Genomic DNA, 21,662 nt, shown 5'->3' with positions numbered 1-21,662 from the left:
TGCCGCAGGAACTATGTGCCATATTTGACCAGAAATGCAATAGAACTTGCATTGTGCAATACCCAAAACTCCATGAATTATCACTAATTGGTTTAACAGGAAGAATATTTATAATTTATTGCCCAAAATAGTTCTCTAAGTAGAAAGGTAAAAAAATAACAAGCTAAAGACAGGAGGCCAATTTTTTTTTGTATTATGTTAGTAATAAAAACTAAAATGATGTGGGTAAACAAATATACACATGCTTTTGGGATTGCCAGAATTGGACAACAATTGGATGTACTTAAAGAAGAACCATCGCAAAAATCTTAAAATTTAAAAACACATGCAATTAAGAAGCATGTTTCTTCCAGAGTAAAATGAGCCATAAACTACTTCTCTCCTATGTTGCTGTCACTTACAGTAGGTAATAGAAATCGGACATTACCGACAGATTTTGCGCTAGTCCATCTCGCTATAGGGGATTCTCAGCATGGCCTTTATTCTTTATAAAGACATTCCCTGAAAATGATTAATATAAAGATGCTGGCCAAGCTTCCTGCTTGCTGCACACTCTTTTGGCAGCTGAACGGAGCAACTGCCATTCACTAAGTGCTTTTAAAAAATAAAGAAAACCCTGAGAACCCCCTGAGAAGATGGGCTAGTCCAAAATCTGTCGGTAATGTCAGATTTCTACTACTTACTGTAAGTGACAGCAACATAGGAGAAAAGTCATTTATGGCTAATTTTACTCTAGGAAAAATGTACTTTCTTATTTGTATGTGTTTTAAATTGTAAGATTTTTGCGACCGTTCCTCTTTAAAGGACAACCGAGGTGACATGTGACATGATGAGATAGACATGTGTATGTACAGTGCCAAGCACACAAACAACTAGGCTGTGTTCCTTTTTTTCTTCCTCTGCCTGAAAGAGTTGAATATCGGGTATGCAAGTGACAGTATGCAAGTGGGGCAGACTATAGCATAACCCTCACTGATAATTAGTTACAGCCAGGGCCGGCCTTAGGTTTCACAGCGCCCTGAGTGTAACCAGATTTTGGTGCCCCCTATAAATCCTGTTCACACGCACGCACGCAACACAATGACAGTTAGTGACAAGACAATATATACTCTGTACAGCGATGTGTAATATGTCGGCGCTATAAATACTTAAATAAATAGTGTATATATAATATATACACTAAGAGGGATCTGCCTAATATATATAATAATTGCAGTATTTGTATAGCGCCTTTCTCCTGTCAGACTCAAAGCGCTTGCGAGGCAGCCACTAGAGCGCACTCAGTAGGCAGTAGCAGTGTTGGGGAGTCTTGCCCAAGAAACTCCTTACTGAATAGATGCTGGTTTACTGAACAGGCAGAGCCGAGATTTGAACCCAGGTCTCCTGTGTCAGAGGCAGAGCCCTTAACCATTACACTATCCAGCCACTGCTTACACTAAAGGGGGGATCTGACTACATATACAAGACTAGTAGCCTATATACACTATATATGCTTGTGTTGTGTTACATTTTGCTTTGATCTTATGGGGTCAGCTCAGTTGGGAATCTTATCTGCTGGCTGCTGTATATTATAAGCAACTAAAAGGGGATCTGGTAGCTTAAGCTAGTATATATATATATATATATATATATATATATATATATATATATATATATATATATGTATATATATATATATATATATATATATATATATATATACATATATAGGCCTGGCTACCAGATCCCCTTTTTGTTGCCCATAATATACAGCAGCCAGCAGATGAGATTCCCAGCTAAGCTGACCCCGTATGATCCAAGCAAGGGTACATGGTGCTACATGATGACACGTACCCTCGTACGCGTCATCGCGGTACTCCTGCTGTCTCTTGACGTGACTTACAAAAGTAAACAGGAAGTGCATCAGAGAGAGGGCGGAAGTACCAGATGGTACTAGCGCCTATGCTCTCCGGCTGCCCGCTTCCTGCCCTCCTCCTGCCAGCCTGCAAGGTACCTTCGGGGGACTTAGATTTAATTTTATAGGGCCAGCAGAAGGGAGAGCTTAGCGGGGAGGGGTGGGGGGCATTTCCGACCCCCCCCCCCCCCCCCCGTGCTCGGGGCATGCTCTCCCTTTATGCTGGGACCCTATAGGGGGCTATGTTCGGCCAGACACGGCTGTGTTCGGCCAAACAAAGAAGGCCTGTTTGGGTTCGGGCAGCGTGGCCGAGCACCCTCCCGAACACCATGAGGTGTTCGGGGGGTGCCGAACCGAACCCGAACAGGCCAAAATCCGGGCGAACCCGAACAGTGGCGAACACTGTTCGCCCATCACTATTCTACAGGTGCTTGATGATAGAAAGGCAGCTCACTCTCCTCCCAAAGTGCCCCCCTCCTACCTTATCTATGCGGAGTCCCTAGCGGAGTGTCAATGAGAGGTTACTCACCCCGGTCTCAGCATTTCACTGACCAGATCTTCCTTCAGTCAGCGGCACCTCTAGCTACTTAATACTGAGGGTATATCTGGCTACCTAATACTAAAGTGCACCTGTAGCTACCTATGACGGGCAAGGGAAGTAAGGGAAAAGTGGCAGCTAGGCCAGCCAACACACTTGCAGTGCAATTTTGGGAGTGCTTGTAAAGTTCATGGAAAGCAAGGTCCAAGGTGCCAGGACATCTGTACTTATACAGGAAAGGTAAAAGTGGCGCATAGTGGCAAGAGTGTAAAAATGGCGCTGCATTGACTTACATTAGATAAGTGTTAAAAAATGGTGCATGCAGGGGAGCTAGAGTTAAGGCAGCGGGGGTCGGGGGAGAGGCAGAGGAACACTAGTGTTAGGCAGTGGGAGTGGAGAGAGGATGTGTGCATATGCATACAATACCTTGCCTCGGTCAGAGATCGGTCCTTCACATCCTCAGTTAGTATGCTACAGTCCTTCATCCAGCCAATCACCATGACATGGTGATTAGCTGGATGCAGGACTACAGCAAACTAAGAGCAAGCGAAGAAGTGATTGCCCCCTGGGACACAGTAATGTATGCATATGCACACATCCTTCCTCCACCTAATCATACTCCCTCCACCCCTGCTGCCTAACATCAGTGTCCCGCTGCCCCTTCCCCCTCAATCCCGCTGCCTAATTATCAGTCTTTTGAAAAGGGCGCACCGTTTCGCCGATAAATGTGTCATAAAACTGGTTTTAGTGTATTAAACAATGTGTTTAGCGCGGTGGCGTTGTGGTTAGCTCTCTCGCCTTGCAGCGCTGGGTCCCTGGTTCGAATCCCAGCCAGGGCACTATCTGCAAAGAGTTTGTATGTTCTCTCCGTGTCTGCGTGGGTTTCCTCTGGGCACTCTGGTTTCCTCCCACATTCCAAAAACATACGGATAAGTTAATTGGCTCCCCCTAAAAATTGGCCCTAGACTACAGTTCTTACACTACATAATATAGACATATGGCAATGGTAGGGATTAGATTGTGAGCTACTTTGAGGGACAGTTAGCGACAAGACAATATATATACACTGTACAGCGATGCGTAATATGTCGGCGCTATATAAATACTAAATAATAATAATAATAATTTATATTACATGTATTTACAGTAAATAGCGTTTCACATTACATTTATCGGCGGAACGGTGAGCAATGTTTTCACCTGCACCATTTTTAACTGTACCCGTACCTATAGGCTCCTGTGATGTAAATCCAGGCCTGTATGCAATTACTACAGACAAGCAGCCTTTGATATAAGACAAAACAGGAAATCCAAAGAAGTGTAATTGGTTAGCAATAACGTTTGCAGAGACCGATTTGTGTAAAGCAGCTAAACAAAAGTACAGGTTTGCCTGATCGTTATGTTATTAAACTTGATGTAGTAGCAATTCCTCTGTGCCGGTGTGCCTATAATCACTGGAACATTACAGGGTCATACGGCTAGAAGAAACAGCAAACATGCATTAATATGAGAAATGGCGTGTTATGAGGATAGCCTATAGGAGTGTACAGAACAATAGCTCACAATGATGGCAGTTCAGCAGCTGTAGTTATACATTAGTGGAGGGTCAAGAAACTGTCACCCAATATACCCAACACGTGTAATAAACCATGAACATTGGAACGACCTTGCAGCTTTAATAATCGGAACTCACCCAAGGCTACCAAAAACCGCTACCATCGCCAGGCCGAAATGTGCTTCAAAATGACCCATTAACTAACAGAGGTGTCAGGGGAGAAGCAGCGGAGGAGAAGGAGGTGGCGGGGGTTCAGTAGAGTTCATGTGAGCACAAGCGCAAAATGCCAGAGCAAATGCGTACAAATGTGGCTGCAGATATTGTATGTTTTACATAAACGCCTGAGTAATTCCCATAGCTACAGCGGCGAGTATCATGCTAAAGTTGCAAAGAAAAGCTACTGTCATAATTTTCAACCATTTATCTAGCTAGCTAGCTGACTCAGCTGAGCTATGTTAATGAGTCAGGAGGTGAATAAATTAGTTACTTTACAGTAACAAGGATAACAGTGTTTCTTTTAAAGGACAACTGAAGTGATGGATATATGGAAGCTGCCATGTGTGTTTTTTTTCCTTTTAAACAATACCAGTTGCCTGGCAGCCCTGCTGATCTATTTGGCTGCAGTAGTGTATGAATAACACCAGAAACAAGCATGCAGCTAATCCTGTCAGACCCCTGACCTGCTGCATGCTTGTTCAGGGTCTGTGGCTAAAAGTATTAGAGGCAGAGGATCAGCAGGACAGCCAGGCAACAGGTATTGCTTAAAAGGAAATACATATGGCAGCCTCCATATCATTCTCGCTTCACTTGTCCTTTAACCACTTGCCGACCGCGCACTCATACCGCGCGTCGGCAAAGTGGCAGCTGCAGGACCAGCGACGCAGTATTGCGTCGCCAGCTGCAGGCTGATTAATCAGGAAGCAGCCGCTCGCGCGAGCGGCTGCTTCCTGTCAATTCACGGCGGGGGGCTCCGTGAATAGCCTGCGGGCCGCCGATGGCGGCTCGCAGGCTAAATGTAAACACAAGCGGAAATAATCCGCTTTGTTTACATTGTACGGCGCTGCTGCGCAGCAGCGTCGTAAGGCAGATCGGCGATCCCCGGCCAATCAGCGGCCGGGGATCGCCGCCATGTGACAGGGGACGTCCTGTCACTGGCTGCACAGGACGGATAGCGTCCTGTGCAGCCCTGATCTCCGGGGGGGGAGCAGGTAGGAGAGGGAGGGGGGAATTTCGCCGCGGAGGGGGGCTTTGAGGTGCCCCCCCCGCCAGCCACATGCAGGCAGGAGAGATCGGACCCCCCCAGCACATCATCCCCCTAGTGGGGAAAAAAGGGGGGTGATCTGATCTCTCTGCCTGCAACATGATCTGTGCTGGGGGCTGCAGAGCCCACCCAGCACAGATCACTCAACACAGCGCTGGTCCTTAAGGGGGGGGTAAAGGGTGGGTCCTCAAGTGGTTTAAAGTGATACCAAACAGGGTGAAGGGTAGGGATGCTTATTCGGATTCAGCGGAATTGAAATTTCCGCATTTCCGATAGGAATTTGGAAAACGGAATTCCATGTAAACTCAGTTTGCAGCTCGGTACTTTATGCCCTATCACATAACTCGGAAACACTGGACCAATCAGAGAATGCAGAACTTTTCCACAAAAATCAGATTAACACAGTCATTTTAGACCAATCACAAGACTGATTTTCCATTTTTCCAATTTCCAATTTTCAGATTTTTAGATTTTCTGTTTTTGTTTTTTTTGCATTCTCCGATACAAAGAATGATAAATAAAATACTCTTTGAAAATCAGAAAAACAGAAAAGCGGAAATCGGAACGGCAGAAATTGGCATTGGCGGAAATCGGGGGAGAAAGAAAGCATCTAGTGTATGAATTCCTGTAGTCCATGGGTGCCAATGGGTAGATCGCGAAGGACTTCATGGTAGATCCCGACCCCACTACAATTTCCATTCTGTATGTACAATTGTGCTCCTAAAAGTGTACCTGGGAGGATCTTTCAACCCCAGTTCATGCCTTTGTCACATCAAGGTTAGACGACTGCAACGTCCTCTACACAGGCCTGCATAAGAAAGACTTACGACGCCTGCAATTAGTACAGAATGCCGCCGCAAGGATGTTAACGAGCCAACCCCGCCATTGCCACATAACACCAACCCTGTGCTCACTCCACTGGCTACCGATAAAATGGAGAATTCTGTTTAAGATTGGCTTATTGACATTCAAATCCTTGCACAATCTGGGCCCTGGATACCTGAAGGACTTGTTGCAACTGCATCACACCCCCCACAATCTTAGATCAAAAGGACGTAACACCTTGGTCACTCCCAGAGTCCACCTCAAAACCTTTGGAGACAGAGCCTTTTGTCATGCTGCCCCTACACTTTGGGACTCCCTGCCACGCCCAATCAGGACAGCTCCATCCCTGCAAGCATTTAAGTCTAAATTGAAAACCTACCTCTTCAGTCTGGCATTCATGAACATCTGACTATCTCCTCTGTAACACAACCCAGCCTGCAACCCTGTATTAATCTGAGACACAACTATGCACTTTGAGTCCTATGGGAGAAAAGCGCTTTACAAATGTTATTGTATTATTGTATTGTATAGATCATTTTGACTTGCTATTTTTTTTAAAATAGCTCACAAGCCGAAAAAGTGTGGGCACCTCTGCTGTAGTCTAATTAATAAAGAGAACCTCCAATATAAAAGACAGAGCCTGTTAAAAGACAGAGCCTGTTTAAGGCTCTGTCTTGAAGTAAATGGGAACTTGTTATTAAAAAAAAGAAAGCCAGATACTTCCCTGAGGAGAGGGAAGGCTCTGGATCCTGATGAGCCTTCCATCTTCTCTACCGGTGCTCTAGTTCATACGGCAGCTCCCCCGCTGAAATCCCCCACCGCGTGGGACTTCGGAAGTCTTCTTCCGGAGCTGAGTCCTCCTGAAGACCGGCGGCTCCATACTGTGTGAGAGAGGGCGCTCGTGCATGTGCAGTATGGAGTGGCCCGTCTTCGGGAGCTCTCGGGCTTCCAAAGACTGTCGAAACCTCCCTTGGGCGGTGGAAATAGCAGCATTTGACCAATTTAGTGAAATACTGCTACGGGGGAGCCAGCGCTGGTACGGGCACCAGGAGAGTAGAAAGAAGGCTCGTTAGGTCCCTGAGCTATTCCTCTTCTTAGGTAAGTATCTGGTTTCTATTTTTTTTAGCAGGTTTCCATTTACTTTTAAGGGAACCTAAGGCAAATGAAAAAAAAAAAAAGTTGAACTTATCTGGGGCTTCTACAAGCTCCCTGCAGCTGTGCTGTCACTGAACAATACCCCAGTTCCCTAATTTGCCCCTCAAAATTATGCATAAATTACGCGTAAATTCATGATTATGAATGATAATATTTAACTACGGAATTACGCTATTCCCCTGAAATTTCGCATTAAGATGTGTAATGGCGTATTACGATGCATAATTACACATGGGCGTAATTTCTGCTCATCGCTACGTGTCACACATACAGTACAGTCTATTCTGCCAATATTCTATGCCTAACCTCACTACAACAAGAAATTCTAGCTCAGGCTCCTATTATTTCAGCTGAAACAGCAGGCAGTATAACACAGAAGGTGTAAGCGAGGAACGATCCACAGCTAAGTCATGCACAACTTGAAGAGTGCTTTGGAAGAAAAGCAACATTTTGACATGAAATATTTTGACTTTGACTTGACAGACACACGAGGTAAAGGACGTCGAAGTGTGATGAGATAAAAAAATACATTTCATTTGCCGCTAGCAGTTGTAATTTAGCCCCTAGTCATGCTCATGTGATAATATAGTTAAAGGAGTACTGAGGAGGAAATGAGATTCAATAATAGATTGGCCTCAGGAATCTCAGACAAATTCTGGGGAGGGGAGAGAGGAAAAAAATGATTTTCTTGGCTAAGATTGAAGCAGTTCTTATAATCAATAATATTATCTAAAAGTGAATTCTGGGAAAACAGGTACTCGTAGGTGAAATGGTTCTGGAGGTTCTTATCCTACACGTTTAATTCGCAGGAATTAGAAATAGTCGTATTTGACATTTTAGCTATTTCGTTTGAATCACGCAGGTTGGTTACAGTAGCGAGAGCTGTACAAGCAGCTTTGGTCTGTCATGACGAAAAGCAATGCTTAGTGGCACTCTACAGACTCGCTGATACCTGCTGCTTTTCTCTACAGGGACTCAGTGACATCTGGTGCTCTAAATAGATTCAGTGACTTTTTGTACACTATCTAAATTCAGTAAGATTTGGTTTTATACTTACCTGGGTCTTCCTTCGACGGCCTTGAGGCTGCTCGGTCCCTCACCGTCTCCCCAGGCTGCTCCTGTCCCCCGCCCGGTATTCCGCCAAAGTTGCGCTAGGCCGTTCGGCAGGGGGACAGAAACGGCCTGTGGAGACGGCGAAGATCCAAGCGAACTCAAAGGGGCTGGAGGAAGACCCAGATAAGTATAAAACATGAGATGTAGTTCATCTCAGGTACCCTTTAAAAAATGTACCAGTCCCCACCAGAAGGAGTTAGGTTCCAAGCAAAATTTGTACTAGCTTCATGCAAGAGCTGCTGCTTTGAGGTTTAGACTGTACTAACTGGACATGGATACACTTTGCCTTCAAACTCCCTGCAGAATAAACCAGAATGGACCTGTTTACTCTGTCGGGGCCAGCGCACATCAAAAACCACTAGCGTATCTGCAAACGCTAGCGGTTTTTGAAGTGGTTTTTCGGAGCGATTCTAGGCATGTTTAGAGCGATTTTCTAAACATGCCTAGCGGTTTTTGGAGTGTTTTTGTGTAGCATTTTTTATATTTTGTTCAGTACCGCTGTAACTGAACAGCTGCTGTAACAAAAACGCTTGGAAAACCGCTCTGATCTAGCGTTTTTCAGTGCAGTTTTCCACTTTCCTATACTTAACATTGAGGCTGAATTGCCTTAAAAATCAGCAAAAATGCTGCAGGACCCGAGTTTGCGTTTGGGGAAAAAAACGAACCGCTCTGGTGTGCACCAGCTCATTGACTAACATTAGCTAAGCGGTTTTTAAAAACACTCAGAACCGCTCTTGGTGTGCACCAGGCCAGCCCTCACATATAGGATGTCTGCCAACCTGCTGAAAGTCTGGGACTTCCTTATTACTTTTCTAACTGATTAGTATGAAATTATGTCTGCTGTAACTTTACTTGAAAGGCATTTGGATTAACAAAAAAAAAAAAAATTAAATATATTAAAAACTGAATTTCTAACTGTTGAAGTCACGAAGTCAGAGTGAAAAATCCTACCGAGTACCATTAATCTTTCCCTTTAACATGAATCCAAAAGTAAGACAACCTTGCCATGGTTCTCAGCTCTGCTCCCTGCTGAAGCCTACATAAAGCCAAGAGAGTGTCATGCTCTCCCTCATGGCTCATCTATAATGTAAAACACACGGATGAGCAAAGGGTTCTGTAACGAGACAGCAGTACCAGATCTACAATATCCATAGTCCGGTTACATTTTTTTTTTTCACAGCTAAGTTTAATTTTGCCTTCCTAAAACAGAACACTTTTGAAAGTGTTCAGCTTCACATAATTTAAAGCGGACCTAAACCAAACTTTTTTTAATTCAAAATATTTAGTTGCACCACTCTGACACAGATAAATAAACACTCCTTCAAACCTATGATCATTTCAGTGCATGCTTTTCAGCCTTCTCTTTTAATAACTAGGGTTATACAGGTGGCAGCCATTAGCAATTCCTCCATTACCAGACACCACCTAATCCACCAGTTTGCCAGATTTTGTCCGGCAATTTGAAAGGAAGGGAGGAGTTCCTACAATAAATGTAAAATATTTTATATTTGTCATCATGCAACTGAAAAAAGGCTGCTATTTATTATTATAATTTAGAAAATAGATTTTATTTTTGAAATCTTGTATTTTTAATTTAAAGGCCACTTTAAGAAGATACCTCCATAAGACTTCACTTTAGGCCAGTAGGTAAATAAATAATATTTTTAACCATTTCCAATCAAATTTTTGGATCACCCATGCCCCCCCCCCCCTTACTTTTTTCTGCTATGTGGGGAGATGTGGGTGATCTAGGGAGTGCTGCAGAGGCGGAGATACACAGTGTCTCTTCTTCCATGAACTAGAGCAAGGAGGTAACCTAGCATCAGGGGGAGGGGCCAGGCACCAGCTCACATTCTGTAGCTTCTTACCTATTGCATGCGCGCCAGCATAATTACGAGTTGCAGCATGAAGTCAGAGGGGATAAGAGCCACATAGTGTGACACTGTGCCATACTAGACCCTAATAAATAACAAGACCTAATGTGCCCATATAATGGGCCAGCGATGACCAGAGTGTTGGACTTAGTCTAACCCTTTGATCTGAAGAGTAGAAGGGGTTTGGTGGTTCTTGTAGGGACCAAGAGAGCATCCTAAACAAGAAGTAGAATAAGACCAGGAGCCCAATGGTACAGCATTGTTAGGTATAGGGCACTGATCTGCAAGTCTGACAGCCACAGTCATGATTCATAAAGGCAAATGCATTGTGGGACTTGTAGTTCCTTAACAGCTGGAGAGCCAAGTTTGCAGATGACTGGTCTAGGGAGATGAAAGTATATATGATTATATACTCACAAAGGTGATGTAAGCCTGTGGGAAATTAAACATCTGCGCTCGGTGCTCCAGGTCCTGCCGGATACTGGACAGTCACTCTCCTGTAGTTTACTAGACTTTCAAGAAAACTGTAAAGCCAACGGAAGTCTGACTGATAGAAGGGTGGTGTGGGGGAAGGGGTGCCCAAAATATATGGGTGTTAAAACTTTAAAATCTAACATGTAAATGCAAGGTAATCACTTACCTCTCCAGAAGATGCAGAAAATGTACATGTTTTGTGGGTCATGGCCCACTTCTTTGGGTCAATAATACAAAAAATGCCTAAACAGCATAAGGAGAAGAGTAAGAGGTGCATAAACTTTACTTCTTATGCTGCTAAGACCATTTTTGTATTGACCCGAGGAAGCAGGCCATGACTCACGCAACATGTGGTCAATTTTTTGAATAAATATTTTTCCACTTGAACTGGTGTCTGTGTCTTCTGGAGAAGTAAGCGATTACCTCTCATTTACACATTATGTTTTAAAGTTTTAACACCTATATATATTGGGTGCCTCCGCCCCACCCTTCTATTGATCTAAAGAGGCTGGTGCTGTGTTGGTATTTATCCGGCAACAGCACCCCCTAATGGCAGCCATTTTTCTATGTTGGCCTATGTCAGATATTGAACCTGTGTACATCCTGAACATCTGTTTTTTTCACATCTTTATTTCTAATTCAAGCCCCTGTTTAAGGTTGTTTTGGCTTTTATCACTTTAAGGTATATAGACTGATATGGCCTTGCAGGTAGACTTGCGAGTCCGAGGAGTTATACAGTAGGGTTTGGTCAATGTGATGGAAATAATTTTGAGTTGATGCAGTGTTATGCACGTTGTGTAAGCAAATGTAGGCAGCTTGAAGATGAACCAATCAAATTCTACCTCAGCAGGATTTGATTGGTTGATGTTCAAGCGCATACATTTGCATACAAAATTAGCATAATGCTGAATCAACTCAAAGTAATGTGCATCTCATTGAAAACCCCAATTACACAGTATTTATTTCAGGAGAACTTGAACAACTAGGATATTTCCATACAGAGGCGTAATTACAAATAACGGGGCCCTCCAGCAAAACATTGATGGGGGCCCTTAATGTCCACAACCCTTTATTTTCCTCATCTTAGTAGCCCTAACAGCCTGGGAGCCCATCTTACAAGGTTCATAAAACAAGTGTGGCCATCAGGATCTTCACACCCACATGTGTAGCCACAAAAACACCTGATCTGGAGTATTAGAGAAAGGGAAGTGTAGTATTTGGGGTCCCCCACACCTCTGGGCCCCACTGCACACGCAGGGTCTGTTTCCCTCTTAAAAGGCCACTGAGTACAATTTTGCCTCCCCGAAGCACACAAGGTAAATACAAGCGATGAGTGCACAGATTTCATCCAATTCCAAATTTTGCATCGGAATTTCGCAACAGCAAGTGGAAGGTCAGAATTCCAATGAAAGTTACATGAATGTTTTTTTTTTCAGAATTCGGCAACATCAGCCATCACTGGCAAACGTGGTTTTCCACAATATTCACGACGACAAGTGTCTGCAGGCCTCAGGCTCTGCTCAACATCCCACGGGGAGTCAGATAAAGGCAGGAGGTTCATCAAGCTTCCCATGAGATACTGTCCATACGCATACAATCCAAATCTGGACTCGACCCTTCAAGGTGAAATCTTCAATATTTTATTATCATTCCAAAAAGCGGTGATACAGCAACAAAAAGGCACAACGTTTCGGGCCACTGCCCTTTATCAATTGCTTAATCATATGGATACTGTGATACACTGATATAGACTTACAAATCTAAACACACCCACTCCATTAATTGGGGGATTGGCACAATCTTCTTGCACAATATTAACCCTTTCAGTCAAAAGGACAAGCCAAAACTATAAGAAGCACCTCAAACTAAAATCGATGTTTAAGCCGTTGGGAATTGAGTGCCCAGCCTGTCCATCCACCACGCTTCTCGTCGACGCAAGGCATTTCGAAAATCTCTACCTTCATGGTGCTGGACAATTTCCAGCACCTGCCACCAAAGCTGACTCACATTGTGACCCAACTCATCAAAATGCCTTGCTAGGGGATATTCCCTCTTTTTCTCCCTTCTTTCTTAGGGACTCATAGTGGCGTGTATTGCTTTTATGCTCATTGAGCCTTGTTTTGATGTCTCTTGAGGTCTGGCCCACATAGGACAGACTGCAAGGGCATCTGATCAAATATACAACGCCCCTAGAGTCACACGTCGCAAAGTCTCTGATCGGTGTCAGTTTAACCGACCGTGAGCTCTTTGTCTGTGGAGCTTTGATAATCCCATTGTAATGTTGACAACTGAGGCAAGGGTAAGTCCCCTTTCTGGTAGTATCTAAAAACGTTCAGGGCCGGAGCTACCATAGGAAAAAATGGGCAATTGTCTCAGAGCCTGTAGGGGCCCCCAAGGTGTCCCTCCCCCATCTTAACTGTTGCTCCCCAGGGACTCTGCAGAGCCTGTTAAGTTGGAAGGTGATTGGGGGAGTGTCATCATCCAGCTCAGGGGCCCTGGAGGGAAATTTGGCTGCAACAAAGGGCCTCTAATGGCGCTTTTTGGTTGGTGGGTGTCTGTTTGGGGGCCCCAAGGCTAATTTTGCCCTAGGGCCCAATTGTTACTTGAACCGGCCCGGCAAACGTTTGACGGGGAAGCCTAGATTTCCCTATATCTGCTCTAACTAATTGGTCCTTGATAGACTTACCCTTGCGATACATGAATCTCGGGGGCATGGGACAGATCTGAACAAGCTGGGGATCCGCCTCCACCAACGGCCAAAACTGCAAAATAGAGTCTCGCAAAATTGCAGACGTGCAAAATGCAGTGATAAAATTCACATTAGTGTCACTTTCCATATCATGTACACCACATGTTCTTAGTGCTTCTCAATACATCTCGCCCACCTCCACTGCCAATTCTCACTATATATATCTCATCTTTTTTCACTCTATATTTTTTCACAACATATCAGTAGATACCCGATGACATTTTTTGTGTGTTTTTACTTACGTGTCTGTGGGATCCATCGTATTCACACCTCTCTATCTTCCCCAGACTGCCATCCGAATAGTATAGTTTTTCTGCAGAGTGGTCGATGGTGAGACTGTTTGGTGTGACGATGTCCGTGCTGACGATCACCTGGGCATTCTTGCCAGAGAGAGTGGACCTCATGATGCTGGGGTGCTGCTCATTCCAGTTAGTCCAGAACATTAAGCTGTAGACAATATACATAACGCCAGGGTTTAATATTCAATGTAAATTGCAAATGCATAGAAATCAAAAGAAAAGGCTAGTGTGACATGGCGTGAGATCCTCAGTGTCAGGGCCGGCGCTTCCATAGAAGCAAAGGGGGCAAATGCCCCAAACATGTCCCCCCACCCCTCCTCTCCAGCTATGGTAAACCTATACATCCCTGCAGGGAACGAAGAACAGAGGCACCAGCGGAGAAAAGAAGTCCAGAGCATAGAGCATAGTGCTGCCTCCTGTGTTCTACCGGGATTTTGAGACTCTGCTGTGTGTACACTCTGCATTTGTAAGGTAAAGCTGGAGGGGAATAATGGGGACCCTAGGCTAGCAATGCTTTTGGGGACATATGATGGACATCTAATGATACTGAGACTGAGGTGGGGAATGGGCCCTGACAGCAAGCTTGGGGGCCCTGGGCAGGGGCGTAACAATAGACCCTGCAAGGGATGAAGCCATGCGGGGGGGGGGGGGGGTAGTTGGTGACAGAAGCTGCATGGGGCCATTGGTAAAAGACTGACAACTAAGGACACAGAGAGAAAATAACATTATGCTCTCTGCACAGATGTTCTAATGACTGCATCTGCTCAGCCACTGATAAGGAACCATACTAGACGACGATTTGTAGACAGTCCCTATTCAATGTCCAGCAGGGTCTTATGTATAGTGCTGCTCTACCTCTAGCCTTTCCTCCCCATTCCCAAGTGCTGTGTACTACAGTACAGTACTGTGCTGTGTACAAAGTTTTATAGACAAAGATTTGCTGACAGTCCCTATTCAGTGTGCAGCAGCTTCTTGTGTACAGTACACAGCCCCCAACCGCTCTACCCCTCCCCCAGTGCTCTGTACTGTAGTGATGCTGGAGAAGTCTGCAGAGACAGTTCTGCTCCATCAGAGGAGGACAGAGTAAGTGAAATTAGCTGAGGTCTGTGTGAAAACATGCACACTTTATCACAGAAGCTAATGTAATTGATAGAGAAAATGGGTGCACTGCTTCACTGCTATCTGTGCAGAAAGCGGGGGGAGGGGCCCATCCAAAGTTTTGCAAGGGGGCCCAGTAAATTCTAGTTACGGCACTGGCCCTGTGTGGTTAATTTGCTGGGGAATGAAGGGGGGAGCTGGGCGGTGCTAGGGAAGTTACTTTTGCTCTGGGGCATCATTGTAGCTAGAACCGGCCGGCTCAGTGTGCAATGACAGAAGCATCCTGATTCATATTCACTGAATCAGATCCATTAATGTACCAAGTTATTGTTGATAACAGAGAAGACTTTCTACCACTTGGACTAGGTCCATACCATGCTGGATTGGCAATGAGTACAGTCACAGTGGACCTAATATGTGTTATTAATGGATCCAATTCCAGTGTGTCTGTTGTAAACCCAGGGGTTGGCTCTCAGATATATGGTCTACCCAGTACCTACAGCCCTTCTTATTGCTGGAGCAATAGGGCAGGTTGCCTTCCTGTGGCTATGTTAAAGTGGATCCCAGATAAACTTTTACTCATTGCATAATTGTGTTCCTTACATATAGTTTATAGGGCATTCCTCAAGCCAAATACTATTTTTTTAATTCCCTATAAACTAAATTCCCTATAAACTAAACAAGCCTCGCCCACAGCTCATAGTGCCTTGGCACTCCATGTAGCAAGGGCTTATGGGAGCTCAGTCTGGGCAGGAGGAGGTTACTAGCCAGAGATTTCAGAGGCAGAGGGGAGGAGGGAGGAGGAGGGAGGAGGAGGGAGGAGGAGAGGGGAGTGAAGTTTTCACAGGCTGAGGGCTGGAGATGCAGATCGGCTTGCCTGTGTGTAATGTGACAAACAGAATAATGGCTGCCCTCATTGTATCACAGGAATAAATAATCAAACTGTTGAAGCTGTTTGCAGCTAGATATGCTGTGTAAACTATCTACACTTTAGATAAGATATATAGACAAGTTACTTGTCATAGCTAGTTTTTCATCTCAGGTCCACTTTAAAGCAAACCTGAAGCGAAAAGAACTTGATATATTGAATTGATTGTATAGTACGGATAATGAATAGAACATTAGTAGCAAAGAAAAGAGTTGCATATTTTAATTTTCAGTTATATGGCTTTTTTCTTTTTGTCATATCTGCAGTTTAGAAACCACACTCTGTCTTTTAAGCTAGAAAACAAAAGCGGAAATAATGATCCTTTGAACTTTCCTGCAGTAAAACCTTATCTCAAGTGGTCTCTTGCTGTTTCTTGGCTGTTCAAGTGCTTCAGAAAACAGGACCGTAATTGACCCTTTAGGTCGAAGAGCTCAAAGAAGCTCTTTTGCACAGATAACAACTGAAGTTTTCTTAAAGTGGATCCGAGGTGAACTTTTACTCATTGCATAATTGTGTTCCTTTCCTATTGTTTATAGGGCATTCCTCAAGCCAAATACTTTGTTGTTTTTGTTTTAATACTCTAATTCCCTATAAACTAAATAAACCACACCCAAATGTTTTCAGAGAGCCTTGGCAGTAGCAAGGGCTCATGGGAGCTCAGTCCGGGCAGGAGGAGTAGAGGGGGGATTAGGTTTTTTGTGCTCAAGATACAGATAAGCCTGCCTCTATGTAATGTTTACAAACAACATGGCTGCTGTGATTGTATAACAGGAAGAAATAATCATTTTCTATTAAAGCTGTTTGCAGCTAGATTTGCTGTGTAAACTATCTAAACTTTAGATAAGATATATAGAAAAGTTACTTGTTATAGTTAGTTTTTCATCTCGGATCCGCTTCCTGTATGGGAAATTAACATAAGACTTTTTTTCTTTGCTACTAATTTTCTATTGCTTAGCTCTACTACATTTGTTATCTAATCATTTTATTTTCGCTCCAGTTTTGTTTTAAGCATCTTACATTGCAAAGAAGGCAGTGAGATTTCTTTTATAAAGTTTATGGTAACTCATGGAGTGGGGGCAGCAGGCACTTTAAGAGAGATTAAATTATCGCTTTAAAGAATATGCATAGAGAGCAGAAGAGACATCTATCATTTTATCCCAGAGAAGATGGAGAGAGTAGTCTAACACTCGCTCCCAAGGGTAAAGAATATGTTGATCATTAAATAACGAATGGTCCTTGAACTTAGCATTTGTTTTAATGTCAAAACGGACATTATATTAAATGAAATGGCGCTGTGGCTGAGCGGGCTGACATGATTACACTTTGACAAACACATGGTTCCTCTCAATGTGAATAATGTGCTGATGGGTCATTAGGCTTTCAACTAATAACGCAAAACAGGCAGAGGTGGTTATTGAAAAACCCTTTAAGGAGTCAATGTGTTTGGATTCCCCGAGGATATTCCCAAGAGGTCTGCGTTCACGGCCGCCTCTTTTATTTAATCATAATTAAATATATTTCATTTCACGGACAAATAAATAGCGCTTTGAAGAAAATCAATCCGTACAAAACACGTTGCTTCGTGCTGGCCTATTGGTTGACATCTGGACTTTAAAGTGGATCTGAGATAAACTTTTACTCATTGCATAATTGTGGCCCTTACATATAGTTTATAGGGCATTCCTCAAGCCACATCCTTTTTTTGTTTTATTTTAATACCCCAATTCCCTATAAACTAATCAGGCCTCGCCCACAGCTCCTCCTGCGCCTAGGCATTCTGAGTCCCATGTAGCAAGTGCTCATGGGAGCTCAGTATGGGGAGGAGGAGGCTTTTCCCGAAGGAGGAGAAGGGGGCGTTACCAGCCAGAGATTTCAGAGGCAAGGAGGCAGAGAGGGTAGGGGAGAGGAGGAGAGGGGAGTGGAGTTTTCACAGGCTGAGTAGTGGATATGCAGAGCAGCTTGCCTGTGTAATGATCACAAGCAGAATAAGGCTGCTCCCGTATCACAGGCAGAAATAATCATATACTGTTGAAGCTGTTTGCAGCTAGACATCTAAACTTTAATTAAGGTATATAGAAAAGTTACTTGTTTCAGCTAATTTTCATCTCGAATCCGCCTTAAAGAGAAACTGTAATGAAAGAGTGAACTTTATCCCAATCAGTAGTCCCCACAGTGTGATGTCAGGACCTAAGTGCTGAAAGTTTCCCGTCTGTAAACCCCATTGCATTGTGGGAAATAACAGCTGTTTCCAACTGCCAAGCAACCAGTATCTCTCTCTGGACATGTGTATATCTATACCAAAAAAAAAAACGTTTAGCCTATCACATTGTTAGGGGGTGTGGTTATACATAATGGCAGTTGGTGCCGTCTAGTTTTTTTTTTTTCTTGTCTGCCAGCCGTAAAGAAGGAAAAAAAGAATTTTGTGATTTTTCATGCAAAAATCAGATTACCGTGGTAATTTTATAAAATTATGACGATAATCTGATTTTTACTGAAAAACTCTTCATCCTCTGATTGGTCCAATGCTTCCGAGTTCTGTAATTGGGCTAAAATTACAGAGTTGCGGTAAATCAGATTTTGGCGGAATTTCAATTTCTGTTTTCCGGTCGGAAAAGTCAATTTCTGATCAGAAATGCAAAAATTTCAATTCCGCGGAATCCGAAAAAGCATCTCCACTGTGTATGCCTACAGCTTAAAGGACAACTGAAGTGAGAGGTATACGGAGGCTGCCATATTTATTTCCTTTCCTTTTAAACTTCTTAGTAGTAATCCCAAGTCAGGCTTGGGATGGAAATCCGCAGCTCAGAGTGGTAATCGCGTACCTGAGTGAGTTATATGCAGCTGCTGCAGATCTCTCTGTGTTATGTATCTTTTCTTGTTTTGGGGGTCTAAAAGCTTGTGAAAAAAATTGCACGGCTTTTTGACCCTAAATCTGGAAATAATCATAACACCAGAGAGGTTAAACAATACACCTTGCCTGGCAGTCCTACTAATCTATTTGGCTGCTGTAGTCTCTGAATCATACCAAAAACAAGCATGCAGCTAATCTAACCAGATCTGACAATAATGTAAACACGTTATCTGCTGCATGCTTGTTCAGGGTCTATGGCTGAAAGTATTAGAGGCAGAGGATCAGCAGGAAAGCCAGGCAATTGATATTGATTAAAAGAAACTAAAGAGGACTGGGAGGAGGGCGGGTAATGCATACACAATCAGGCAGAGGAGAGTAAGGGAGGAAGTGACATCAGTACTGGGCTTCAAGATAGACACAGTTAAAATGGAGAATCCTTTATTTAAAAAAAAAAAAAAAAAAGCGTATTAAAAAAAATGCATCAAATATGCATACAAAACGCAATACATTGCATTTCCGATGGCTTTCATTATGTGCGTTTTTGATGTTTTCATGCATAATATGCAACAAAACGTACGATTTTAAAAAAGCCAAAGTAAAAACGCATATGCATTTTCTTATGCGGCCCATTGAGTAACATTGGTGCATAAAATGGAGCGTTTTACCCTACGCTAGCATTTCTGCTATGTGTGCACCTAGCCTGAGGAGGCTGCAGAGCCAGTTCTGCTCCATCAAAGATGGACAGAGTGAGTGTAATAAGCTGAAGCTGGGAGCACACTCGTCTGTGTGTCTGTATGTGTATTCTGCACACCATGTGTGTCTGTATGTGTGAAAACATGCACAATGTATCGCAGAAGCTAATGTAATTGATAGAGAAGATGCATGCAGTGTGTTACTGCTGTCTGTTTTCATCTGCATGGGGAAAACACATTCAAGTGTGCTCTAGCCAATTGATTGACATTGGTAATTTGTTTACCAGTTCAGAAAGCGAGGAGAGGGGGAGGGGCCCCATCCAAAGTTTTGCAGGGGGCCCAGTGATTTCTAGTTACGCCCCTGCCTCAGGGGCACAAGTACACAAAGCTCTAACCGAACATCTTGGCCAATAACAGTCTGGCATTTGTACAAAGCTTTAGTATGACTTTAAAGGACAACTGAGACGAGAGGGATATGGAGGCAGCCATATTTACCTGACTCTCCTGCAAGGATGCATGTAATTAAGGTGCTGGGAAATTTGGGTGCAAGATATAGCTGAAAAACCTTCCACCCTGCTCCTGCTACAGTCCCGACACCGTTAACTATTTCCCTTCCAGCCCACCATTAAGACTGGGGTAAGAAGTAATTCATTTCTAGCTGTTGCTGGTGACCGAATGATGCTGTTTTTATCGTAATTTGGTCTCTGCGTTTTAAAAGTGCTCAAATTACTATCGCTATAAGTAGTAATTCACATTATGACCTATGGGGGCGCCAGCTGTGCCCAAATCTCCAGCACCATTTTGGCATGACTCGATCCTGCTGATCCGCTGCCTCTAATACTTCCAGCCATAGGATTAGCTGCATGCTTGTTTCTGGTGTTATGCTAGGTACACACAGTACAATTTTCGGTCAGACTTACTGTCAGATCAATTATTTCCAATATGCTTCCGAACGTTTTTCCATTGGTGTGAATGGAAGATCTATCGTTAAAATCGATCGGAAATCAGATCGAACATGTTAGAAATAATCGGTCTGACAGTACATCTGTCAGAAAATTGCATTGTGTGTACCTAGAATTATTCAGACACTACTGCAGCCAAATAGACCAGCAGGAAAGCCAGGCAATTGGTATGGTTTAAAGAGACTAACAAAAACTTCATCTTTTTTTTCTACTATCCTATATGTTCCTAAACCTATTCTAATGTGCTCTGGCTTACTGCAGCACTTTCTACTATCACCATCTCTGTAATAAATCAACGTATCTTTCCCCTGTCGGATTTGTCGCCCTGTGTCTGGACAGCTGCCAACTCTTCAGTGTTGTTGATCTGTTATGCAACACCCCACCCCCCCCCCCCCCTAGCCCCTCTATGCACACTCCCGTGTGTTATTTAGATTAGGCAGCGTCTCTGCTCTCTGATATCAGTGAAAACCTTTACGGCTGTAATTTGCTTGTCAGGGATGTTTACTATATTCCCGACAAACTACTGACAAGACAGAAGCTGTCACTTTCATCCTTAAAAATTAACTCTTTCAGGCAGCAAAATAAAACAAATAAAACACCCTGGTTATTAATATATTTAGTACTGTAAATACACATGTTTATCTCATCATGTCACATGTTGCCTCGGGTACACTTTAAGCGCCCCCCTTAGAAAAAGAATTAAAGATGAAAAGCAGAAGATAAGCTGGATAAAAATTTGCTTGAATGTGATTCTTCTTTAGGAATTGTTCAGCATTTGGAAAAAAAACATGAAAACTATTGAAATTACTTTCACACGTTGCAGCAAAAACTGTTCCCTTTCGTAGCAGGAGTATCAGTTTGTTGCCGAACAAAAACACATTCTTCAAAAGTGTTAAAAATTATAGGTGTTACATGAAATCCAGCAGATGTTAATTGGCCAACTGCTGTAAATATGTTCTCCTGGAAAAGGTTAAACGTAAATAACTCTCAAACTGCTCGCGTTTCTGCAGAAACATCTGTTTGTGAGGAGCCGGAAACACTTAAGGGTAAGTAGCGAGGCATAAATTACGGAGAATTTAAATGAATTTGCATACTTCTGGCACTCGTCGAGGGCGAGAACATGAGGGTGGTCATCTTCAGACATGGTGATAACAGCCTCCCTGTTGAAGGCTCCTCTCCGAGACTGATCTACCGTGTGGCGTGTGATGGATGAGGTGGTGGAGCTGGTCCAGTAGAGAGTATCCCAGGCTCGGTGATAAGCCAGACCTTCTACAGAGCCCACATCTGTTAAAAAGTTGGAAAGGAAGAAAAAATCATATTAGTTCGCCCTGCAAGCCAACCTGGAAAAACATGCTTAATGCCTCATTTGTGATGCCGAAGTCATACATTAAACT

The 21,662-nt window shown here is 43.5% G+C and overlaps 1 protein-coding gene across 6 annotated transcripts in view; it reads right to left on the bottom strand.

Annotated features, from left to right (window-relative positions):
• The window catches only part of LRP1B (LDL receptor related protein 1B), a 2,031,260-nt gene that overhangs the window by 427,292 nt on the left and 1,582,306 nt on the right, over positions 1-21,662 (bottom strand). For all 6 annotated transcript variants that reach the window (XM_068245873.1, XM_068245875.1, XM_068245874.1 and 3 more), the window contains exons 42-43: positions 21,363-21,552; positions 13,681-13,885 (exon numbers count right to left, since the gene is read on the bottom strand). In XM_068245873.1, coding sequence (XP_068101974.1) covers positions 13,681-13,885; positions 21,363-21,552 — 395 coding nt within the window. The remainder of the gene's footprint in view (positions 1-13,680; positions 13,886-21,362; positions 21,553-21,662) is intronic.

Source organism: Hyperolius riggenbachi, chromosome 7, assembly GCF_040937935.1.
Source record: "Hyperolius riggenbachi isolate aHypRig1 chromosome 7, aHypRig1.pri, whole genome shotgun sequence".
NCBI classification, from domain to species: domain Eukaryota; kingdom Metazoa; phylum Chordata; class Amphibia; order Anura; family Hyperoliidae; genus Hyperolius; species Hyperolius riggenbachi.
Note: the sequence above shows the minus strand (reverse complement) of the source record. Positions and strands in the feature narration are given on the sequence as shown.